The 11,511-nt window shown below is 40.1% G+C and overlaps 1 protein-coding gene across 1 annotated transcript in view; it reads left to right on the forward strand.

The window, feature by feature from the left end:
• ttn.1 (titin, tandem duplicate 1) overlaps positions 1-11,511 on the forward strand; it is a 215,177-nt gene that overhangs the window by 107,485 nt on the left and 96,181 nt on the right. Inside the window, 13 exon segments of the mRNA XM_037762617.1 lie at positions 444-707; positions 1,674-1,813; positions 1,984-2,110; positions 2,349-2,615; positions 3,205-3,471; positions 5,454-5,720; positions 5,952-6,091; positions 6,572-6,698; positions 7,230-7,372; positions 8,487-8,610; positions 8,706-8,972; positions 9,786-9,883; positions 9,987-10,155. Coding sequence (XP_037618545.1) covers positions 444-707; positions 1,674-1,813; positions 1,984-2,110; positions 2,349-2,615; positions 3,205-3,471; positions 5,454-5,720; positions 5,952-6,091; positions 6,572-6,698; positions 7,230-7,372; positions 8,487-8,610; positions 8,706-8,972; positions 9,786-9,883; positions 9,987-10,155 — 2,400 coding nt within the window.

Raw genomic sequence — 11,511 nt, forward strand, 5'->3', positions numbered from 1 at the left:
TTTTGGGTGAATGTCACCATCCCATCATTATCATTCATGTGTCATGTGTCTCACACCTCACATTACTGTGTTCACATTACTGTGTTCACATTACTGTGTTCCTGACAGGTTCTCCTGTCTGTTGTTCAGTTTAAACATTAATTGTTCATAATTGGTTATTTTGGTAGTTTCTCCCAGAATTATATATTATTATTATTTTATAATATTGTGTTTTCATTCTTTGATGCATGTAGAAAGATCAAGTTAATATTTGATGGTTTGTTTTCTTTGACTTTTATTTTGAAATTCATCAGTACTATAAATATAGTATAGTATATATACATCTTCTCTGCTCTCAGTTCGGAGCATCTTTAACTCTTTGTTTTGCCGTTTCTCGGAGGAACTCGTCTTCGTAGCGTGTACAGAGATACGAGTCTGAACTCTGGTGTCTGGTTGTGTTCCAGAGGGCGACGCCGTGTTCTTGGTGAAGCTGCAGGACTACACGGCCACGGAGAAAGACGAGGTGTCTCTGGACTGTGAGCTGAGCAAAGACGTCCCCGTGGTTTGGTACCAGAACGAGAAGGAGATCATCACCTCCAAGCTGCTGGTGATGAGGTCGGAGGGAATGCGCAGGTCTCTGGTCCTGAAGAAAATAGAGCAGAGCGACAAAGGAACATACGTATGTGACTGTGGGACGGACAAGACGTCGGCCAGCATCAGTATCGAAGGTAAACCCCATGAAATCGTCATTATCGGCCCGAGCACCGACAACGTCGGGCCAGCGAAGGCCCTACTGAAACTGTAGGAATTATTCTCTTTCACTAAAATGAATCGCCTTTTTGAGGCCTTAACTTGCTCAACAAGTTGTTAAACTTGGCACACTTATCAGACGCGCTGAAACATTTTATATTTTAAGGGTTTCAGGCTTAGGTGTTGCAAAATGACTCGCTAGCGCCCCCTAGAAAGTTGGAAAATTGAGCCCCTCGCTACGGTTTCACCTATATGTATGAAATTTGGCAGACAGATGTAACATGTGGAGACAAACAAAAAAGCCTCTTGGAGGTATGCCCAAAACTCAACAGGAAGTCAGCCATTTTGAATTTCATCTGCAATTCTCGCACATTTTTAGCGGTTTATAGGGCATGTACTTTAACAAACTCCTCCTACAGATTTAATCAGATCGACTTGAAATTTGGTCAGGACCATCTTAAGACCTTCAGGATGAAAAGTTATTAAAATGGTGAGTTTTCACTGAAGGACCTGACCGTGGCGTGGCAGCCACTTTGAGCCCATTCGCCATGAAACAGGAAGTTGTTGTAACTCAACTGTACATAATCCGATCTGTTCCAAATTTCTCAGGTATGATGGTTGGTCCAGTCCTGAGGACATTTACATGCAAAAATATACTCATAGCCCCGCCCCAAGATGTTAGCCGCGCCCCCTTTCATAACTCGTGAACCGTTTGTCGTAGAGTCTTGTGGCAGGCGTCGTTACGCTCATCAGAGTTCCGGTTTCATTGTGCTTGGCCGTGTCAGTCGGCGTACCGTCATCATCCCCAACATGCGGGAAGGTACGAGGGCCCGTTCATCGCTGCTCGCAGCTTTAATTAATCTACTGAAACGATGTAACACGATTAACCAACAACAACAACTGCTTCATATTCTGACTCGTTAATCGTTCTTTTTCACCACCAGCTCGTGACGTCAAGGTTGTTCGGCCGATTTACGGCGTGGAGCTGTTTGATGGAGAGACGGCTCGTTTCGAGGTGGAGATCTCCGAGGACGACGTCCACGGCCAGTGGAAGCTGAACGGAGAAGTCCTCAGTCCTTCTTCTGTGAGCTCCTCAACCGTCACATGACCGAGGATTTATTTATTTATGTAGAGCTGTGAATAGATTAATATAGTTAATCAGGATTTATTATGTACCTTAACTGTGACAGTTCTAATATTATATATCTATCGATGTGAACAGTATTAATGACTGTTTGTGATGTTATTTGACAGGATGTTGACATCATCGAGGAGGGCGGCAAACACACACTGATCCTGTATAACTGTAAAGTCTCCATGACGGGCAAGGTGGCGTACGCCGCCGCCAACGCCAAGTGTTCTGCTAACCTGAAGGTCAAAGGTAAACCAACAAACTGTTACCATGAACACTGGTTGTCATAAAACAACAACAGGAAGTATGTCGTAGTTTCTGCTCCAGATCTCAGAGTCTTCAACGAACAATAAATGCAACAGAACTCGTCCTGGTTGTATTATCTACACTGACGTTGCCTCTTTTTGCCTGTTTTTGAGTATTTGAGCCTGAGCCGACCTTCTCACAGCTTCAGAGTACAAACATCTTCTTGGCGTTTCCTCTTCAGAACTTCCTCTGAACTTCCTCACGGCGATGAGCGACGTTCAGGTGTACGAGAAGGACGAGGCGAGGTTCGAGGTGGAGCTGTCGAGAACTACGAAGAGTTTCCGCTGGCTGAAAGGTTCTCAGGAGCTGCAGAGCGACGAGAAGTACGAGATGATCCAGGAAGGAAACATGTACGTTCTGGTGATCCGATTGGCCGCCTTTGACGACGAGGCCAAATACATGTTTGAGGCCGAGGACAAGAGGACGACCGGCAAACTGGTCATACAAGGTAACTCTGGTTTTAATAAAAAGCTCTACTTAAAGTGAGCTTATAATAATATAATTCATAATTATATAATAATTATAAATTAATCTGCTTTCACATTTTTAAGTTTGTATTTAACTTTTGCAAAGTTTAGTGTTTAGTGGAGTGTTACCCAAATTTAAACTCTAAATTTGTCCTGAATTCACATGTTGGGTCTTGAATTTTCTAGTTTTGACCCTAAATTTGTTTTATTTTTCCAAATTATTGAGTTTTTATGTGAATTTTAGTGTTTTTACCCAAATGTATGGCTTTGTACTTTAGTACACAGATTCTAGTGTCAGGTTTTACTGAAAATTGCAGGTTTGACCCATAGTCTCAGGTTTAAATTTCTGTGACTAGTTTAAAAGCTTTCAGCAGACATTTGGGGATTTTAACCAAATGTGTGGTTTGGATTTGTATTTTGTACTCCAATACCAGAATTTATATTATACCATTTGTTTTCCACTTTCCAGCTGAGAAACAGAAACAGACCCGTTGTGATTCAGGCTGCAGCAACAATAGAACCTATAGAAAGGAATATTAACACTGTTTTTTGTGGACTCTTTAATTTCAGGTATTCGTCTGGACTTTGTCAAACCGATTAAGGACGTGACGGTGAAGGAGCGCGAAACAGCCGAGTTCAGCGTGGAACTCTCCCACGACAAGATCCCGGTGGTCTGGTACAAGAACGATGTCCGCCTGCATCCCAGCAAGGTGGTGCACATGACGGATCACGCCAAGATCCACACGCTGGCCTTCAAGGAGGTCACCATCGACGACACGTCCATGATCAAAGTGGAGGCTATGGACAAGACCTCCACCGCCATGCTCACCGTCATCGGTCAGTGTCACTTTTCACCGGCTGAGAACCCGATCAGTTTGTTTCATGTGTTGGAAACATCCAGAAGTTCATTTTCTAAAAATGATTTGGCTGGTTTAAAAATGTTCAAGGTTAAAAAAGATAAAACATCCAGAGACAGTTTAAGAAATCTCAAAACAGAAATGTAAGTAAATAAGTAAAGCTTTTTTTTTTTTTATATAGCACCTTTTAAAACACACAAAGTGCAAAGTGCTTCACACACAAGAAGAAACATCAAACAATGATGAAAACAAGGACAAATTACAATATGAAACAAAAACAATGAGAAACAGATCAAACACAAACAGACAAACACACGCGTGGATGAGGCCTATGGAGAAGCCACTTAAAACAGTCCAGAGATTCAGCAGCTCTGATAGATCGGGGGGGGGAGGTGATTCCAGAGAGTCGGGGTTAAGACAGAAAAGGCCCGATCACCTTTTGTTTTGCAGTTTGAGCGGGGGGATGGATAAAAGGCAGAGATTAGAGGATCGAAGTGTTCCACAGGTCGGATATGGAACAAGGAGATCATAAATGTAACCGGGGTCGAGGTCATGCAGTGCCTTAAATGTAATTAGCAAGATCTTAAAGATGATTCTGAATTTTACAGGAAGCCAATGAAGGGATTCCAGAACAGCTGTGATGTGAGACCGATGGCTAGTTCTGGTTAATAACCTGGCCGCTGCATGTTGAACCACCTGTAGGCGATTTAAAGCAGAGTGACTGAGGCAGGTGTAGAGAGAATTACAATAGTCTACACGGGAGAATATGAAAGTGTGAATTAATAGTTCAAGATCCGTGGAGGACAAGATGCATCTGAGTTTTGCAATGTTTCTTAACTGGAGAAAGCAGATCTGGACAAGTTTAGTGACATGATGGTCATAAGACATATACCAGTCAAAGATGATACCAAGATTCTTAGCTGTAGGACCGATATTGGATTGAAGTGGGCCAATAAATGGATGAACGGCTGTAGCAAAATTGTCTGGTCCTATTAAAGGAATGTCTGTTTTATCAGGGTTTAAGTGGAGAAAGTTGAGAGACATCCAGTCTTTGGTTGCTGCTAAGCAGTCATGGAGGGAGGACAGATGATTGAGATTATTGGTTTTGGCTGAAAAATAGATCTGAGTGTCATCTGCATAACAATGATATGACACGTCATGAAAACTGCTGAAGAAATGACCCAGAGGAAGCATGTACAATGAGAAGAGGTTCGGCCCAAGAACCGACCCCTGAGGGACTCCACACCGCAAAGGGGCGGATGAGGAGACATGATTATTAATGCAAACATGGAAATATCTGTTAGTGAAGTATGAAAGAAACCAGTTTAAAGCTGTAACATGGCTGCAGACTGATCATTAAAGATGCGAGAGTGGATGTTACGTTTCTGAGTTATTGCAATTTTTCTTAAAAACAGCTGCGATACCCCCCCCCTCTCCTCCCCCACCACGGCCTGTTAACCTTGGTGCTTGGTGCGTTCAGAAACTCATCACTGGGTGGGCAGAGCTCTATGAGAGGGGAGAAGTCAACAGGTTTAAGCCAAGTCTCAGTGAGGAAAAGGAAATCAAGGTTGTGTGATGTAATTAGGTCATTTAAGATGAAAGATTTATTAGACACTGACTGAGAGTTCAACAGGGCAAAGACAACTGGAGTAAGGGGCTCAGCTGAAATGAGAATATTTCTGCAGACTGTAATCAAGTCATCAGAGCTTTTTGAGGACAGAATGTGTAGGCTGATGGGTAGGCCTACGAAATCTGGACTTGATCCTAACAGGAATACTAAATGTCACTGTAGTCCAGATCCTGTTGTTGAAGGAACCTCAAGTGTTTAAGTTGTGATGTTATGGATCGGACATTTTCTAAGAACGGAACAGAAAACTGACTTTAGAGAACTTGTCAACGCGGTAAAACCAGATTTATTTAAAGGTAGTCCTAATTAACACATCACTCCTGGTTTCCCTGTAGAGGGCGATCTGTATTTCACCACCAAGCTGCAGAACTACACGGCGGTGGAGAAGGACGAGGTGAAGCTGGTCTGTGAGCTGAGCAAAGCCGTCGCCGACGTCAAATGGTTTAAAGACGGGAAGGAGCTCACTCCCTCCAAGAACCTCGTCATCAGCACCGACGGCAAGAAGCGCATCCTGATGGTCAGGAAGGCGGAGAAGGCTAACATTGGAGAGTACACCTGCGACTGTGGATCAGATAAAACCACAGCCAAACTCAACATTGAAGGTAAATTCAGTTTTTCAGCCTCAAAATGTCTAAATATTGATGTGATCATCTGCCGTATAAAGCAGAGTATCGTCGGCGTAGCGGTGGAGTGAGTTAAATTTGGCCAAGAACTGAAGTCGTACTGTGGCACGAAAAAAAGTTGTGGGTTGTTTGAAAAGGAGCTAGACAATATCTAGCTCTTGTTTCTATCTAGAATAATTCAGTAATTTCTCCTGGTCTTCCTCCCTGCAGAGCGCGACATAAAGGTTACTCGTCCGTTGTACAGCGTCGAGGTAACAGAGACAGAAACAGCCAAGTTTGAGACGGAGATTTCAGAAGAGGACGTCCACGGGAACTGGAAACTGAAAGGAGAAGCTCTGCATCAGTGTCCTGTGAGTCTGCTCTCATACAAATATATATATCATATACATATATATACAAATACTAACTGTAGTATGTTCTAGATCAGACGCCTCTGTAGAGGGGAAACAATAACAGATTCAGATTAAAGTTTTATCTGTAAAATATCTGATCAGCTGTAAACGTGTGATGCAGATTATATAGTCTTTATTTAACCTGGTTATAGGTTTAACTCTCTCACAGAACATGAAGTTGTTAAACTACTTTGACTATATTATTAATATAAAATATTAAAATGTGATGGTGCTGAATGGAGCCATTCTGCATACTGAGTACTTTACTCTTGATACTTAAAGTACATTTTGTGGCTAAAAACTTGAAACCAGATTTTTGGGGGTTTGATGTATTTATTGGGTCGTCTCCCCCCCCCCCCGATATACTTTAATATTTAATAATGAACTGATGCTTCATTGACGTCGGTATGACGTGTTCTGATTGTTGTTTTCTTGCAGGATGTTGAGATTAAGGAGGAAGGAACCAAACACATACTGATCCTCTTTAACGTCCGTATGGACATGGCCGGAGGCGTCGACTTCTCAGCAGCCAACGCAAAATCCACCGCTCAGCTGCGAGTGAAAGGTGACGCTTCATTTATTATATATATATACATATATATATTACATATATACCTATATATGTATTATACCTGTTCATCTTCTCTTCAGGCTCTCAGAAAAACATCACTTCTGGTTTTAAACTTTCCTTTAAGTTGGGAAAAGTTGAGCTCCGCCGACACAGAAATCACTTCTTTGAACTCCCGTTAAAAATACATATATATTATATATCTATATACTGTTTATATATATACAGTATATATATGCTCTATATTCTCTGTTGCATCTGATTAATGAAAAGCTGTTATTGGAACATGTTTAAACATCAGAGATGATTTGACTCGTCTTGTCTTCTTTACGTCTGTCCCCCCCCCTCGCTGTGTCTCCGTCAGCCAATCAGCTGCTGAGTTTATTTTAGTCGTTATCTGAAGTGAGCAGCTGCTCTCTGATTGGACGAACTCGTCTCTCTGCTACTTCACTAACTTCAGACCTCAGATCAGATGCATGCTGGTCCGTCTCACCATGTCCTCGTCTTCTTCTTCTTCTTCTTCTTCAGCTCGCTCCATCGGGCTGCTGCGTCCTCTGAAGGACGTGACGGTGACGGCCGGAGAGACGGCGACATTCGAGTGCGAGCTGTCATACGAAGGCATCGTGGTGGAGTGGTTCCTGGGAGGTCAGAAGATGGAGGCCAGCGATCGGGTCAGTTTGACTCGTCTCTTTATCTTTAATCTTTAATATATACTGTATATATATATAAATATATTTATATATATATACAGTCTATATATATAAATATATAATAATATAATCAGTAATAATGATACTGTGTAAAATGATGAATGCTTTCCAAACAACATACAGTATGAACAAACCTGCTGATAATAATTAGATATTAGTTATTTTATACATAAACTGAACTTTGAGAAACTAAATGTGTTTCAGACAAACTGTTTCAGAGACGGAGTCTCATGTTTCAGTGTTGAAGCTTCAGCCGGTCGGCTGCAGTTAAAAATACTCTGAGATAGCAGAAGAGCTGCTGTTCTCTGTTCTCTGTTCTCTGTTCTCTGTTATCTGTTCTCTGTTATCTGTTCTCTGTTCTCTGTTCTCTGTTCTCTGTTATCTGTTCTCTGTTCTCTGTTCTCTGTTCCCTGTTCTCCGTTCTCCGTTCTCCGTTCTCCGTTATCTGTTCCCTGTTCTCTGTTCTCCGTTCTCTGTTCTGTTATCTGTTCCCTGTTATCTGTTATCTGTTCTCCGTTCTCTGTTCTCTGTAACGCCAGCTGATAGGTAGACAGACACACGTTAGCATTAGCACGTTAGCATCCGCCGGCAGGAAGATGGATCACCAGAAAAATAAAGTCTCACTTGCCTTTTAGGGCTTCCGTAGTTTCCCTTAAGAGACAAAGAAAAAATAAAAACTTTAAAAAATCAGAAAAAACTGTTCTTAATTCATAAACTAAAAAATAAAATAATATATTTATTTATTTATCTTTTTTGTTTTTGTTTTTTTGTTTGTCTTGTCAAATTTCACCTGTCTTGTCTTGCTTCACTAAATATAATATAATAATAATAGAAAATGGATCACGAGAAAAAAAATATATATTTCTTTGCCTTTCAGGGCTTCCGTACATTTATCAAACAGAAAACAGATTTCCTGTTTTCTTTAGTTGTAAACTGAAGACGTAACAAAACAATGAGTTTATTTTAAAGCATGTCTCATTAATCAATAATCAATAATCATTCTCACGGTAGTCGTTGGTTATCAGACGTTATTTTAACGTGAAAGTGAAACTGATGGTTGTGTTTGTGCGTGCAGGTGAAGACTCGCGTGGCGGGAAAAGTTCACGCTCTGACCGTCAGAGACGTGAAGCTGTCGGAGGCCGGCGAGGTCAAACTGACCTCCAAAGACTTCCTGACTCAGGCTCAGCTCATCGTTGGACGTGAGTCACCTGAACGCACCGGGCGGGGACAGTGAACGCATCGCAGCGTCGGTGTGTCTGTGGTTAACGTGTCGACTGTGTTTCTGTGCGTTCAGAGCCGCCGGTGGAGTTCACCAAGCCGCTGGAGGACCAGACGGTGGAGGAGGAGGCCACCGCCACGCTGGAGTGTGAAGTTTCCAGAGAGAACGCCGAGGTCAGATGGTTCAGAGAAGGTCAGGAGATCAGGAAGACAAAGAAGTACGACACGATCGTCGACGGATGCAAGAGAGCGCTGGTCATCCAGGACTGTACGCCGGACGAAGCAAAGATGTACACGTGTGACGCCCAAGAGTTCAAGACGTCCTGTTTCCTGGAGGTCACACGTAAGAACCAGACTTCATCACTTCTCATCACTTTCTCTCAGCTGGAGATGAATCAGGGTTCATTACAGCTGATTAAACATATTCATACTGCATTTACATATTTATTTTTATTCAAAAATAAATTAAAACATTTTGGAAAGTCACCGTTGTTATTATAATTAAATATATAAAATATTTATGTTCCAAATATGAATTGTCCCTCTTCAGCTTCCATATTTAATGCGTATGTAGGACTATTCCTGCCTTTCTTCCATTATGAACATTTTGTGTGGGTTTTATTTATTTATGTATTTATTTATTAATGATAAGTATTAACCAAATGTAGAAATTATTATTTTAATTGTCTTAACCATCCAATAGTAGGAAATCATATTTTTAAGTTATGAAGTCATAACTTGTAGATAGTCACATTATGATCCTGGCGTGTCTGGGCCTCCATACTTCTGAAGTGTTTTTGTCCCTCTTCAGCTTCTCTACTTTAAGGACACATTTAGGATTTATTAAAATATTCTGGAGTATTTTATAATTAAATATATAATCATTTGTAATTATTGTATAATTCATTATATGGTTATTTATATTGTAATTAAATAATCATTTATAATTATAATTAAATAGAAATGGGTAATTATATTAATTATATAATAATAAATTATATATAATAATAATGATATAATAATTAAATAATACTTTATGATTTATAATTAATGATATAATAATGTATAATGATTTATCAGTCATAATTGTGGGTATGAATAAACATAAATCAGATGAAGTGTGTTGTCTGTAACGGAGTCGTCTCTGTGTCCTCAGCTCCTCATGTGGAGTTCATGAAGCCTCTTCAGGACGTCGAGGTCAGAGAGAAAGAATCCGCTAAGTTTGAATGTGAAGTGTCCCGCGAGTCGGCCAAGGTGAGACCCGCCGACCAATCGGCATCGAGCTCCGTCGTTACTCTGTACGGAGGACGCGAGGTGACGCAGCGATGCTGAAACGTGACGTGTGTTTGTGCTGCAGGTTCGCTGGTTCAAGGACGGCAGCGAGATCAGGAAAGGAAAGAAGTACGAGATCGTCTCTAAGGGCGTCCAGAGGATCCTCATCGTCCACAAGTCGGTGTTCGACGACGAGGCCGAGTACGAGTGTGACGCCAGGACCTCCAAAACCTGCGGCATGCTCACCGTCATCGGTGAGGAACACTTCAGCCTGACAACGCTCTCTTATTATATTATATAATACTATATAATACTACTAGTATACTACTATAATACTATATTATACTACTATAATACCACTATAATACTATATTATACTAATATAATACTACTAGTATACTACTATAATACTATATTACACTACTAGTATACTACTATAATACTATATTATACTACTATAATACTACTAGTATACTACTATAATACTATATTACACTACTAGTATACTACTATAATACTATATTATACTACTATAATACCACTATAATACTATATAATACTACTATAATACTATATTACACTACTATTATACCACTATAATACTATATAATACTACTATAATACTATATTACACTACTATTATACCACTATAATACTATATAATACTATATAATACTACTATAATACTATATAATACTACTATAATACTATATAATACTACTAGTATACTACTAAAATACTATATTATACTACTATAATACCACTATAATACTATATTATACTACTATAATACCACTATAATACTATATAATACTACTAGTATACTACTAAAATACTATATTATACTACTATAATACCACTATAATACCACTATAATACTATATAATACTACTATAATACTAATACTAATCTGATCAGTTATGTCTGTTAATATTAATCTAACATATAAACTACAAAAGACACATTCTGTTTCCATAAAGCTTCTTTATATTTATTGAACATATTTAGGTTAGAAACAGTTCATCTAAAGATTAGAGCCTGAGAGTCAAGACTCAGGGCAGATTGAACTAACTGTTAGAGCCTGAGAGTCAAGACTCAGGGCAGATTGAACTAACTGTTAGAGCCTGAGAGTCAAGACTCAGGGCAGATTGAACTAAAGTGGAGTTAGAGCCTGAAGTGGTGGACACACTACCCGCATCAGGAGCGCGTGGCGGCTGCATGGCGTGTTGTTTTTTATTTCAGCGTCCATGTTAACAGGTTAGAGCAGACCGCATGAGACGCACGTCTGTTTTATAGAATAGAGGTCTCGCCTATTTTTCAGGCGAGCCGCGCGTCTCAGCTGCAACAGACAGGAAGGTGATCTAGTGACTGTATATTATCATCATACCAGCAAGACTTTACCACAGTTTACAGGTCTGTCTGTAGAATATGTTACGGAGATGAAAAAAAGTAAAGACTTATTTTTAAATCAACACTTCCTGCTTTCATTTCAAAATAAAAGCCCTCAGGCGTTTTTTCTATGGACCGAATTCCTTCATTTGTTAACACGAGGCTTTTATTCTGAAATATGAGCAGTCAGTGCTGTGGAACATGCAGTGACTTGGAGAGCT

Source organism: Sebastes umbrosus (genome assembly GCF_015220745.1).
Source record: "Sebastes umbrosus isolate fSebUmb1 chromosome 13 unlocalized genomic scaffold, fSebUmb1.pri SUPER_13_unloc_1, whole genome shotgun sequence".
Lineage (NCBI taxonomy): Eukaryota > Metazoa > Chordata > Actinopteri > Perciformes > Sebastidae > Sebastes > Sebastes umbrosus.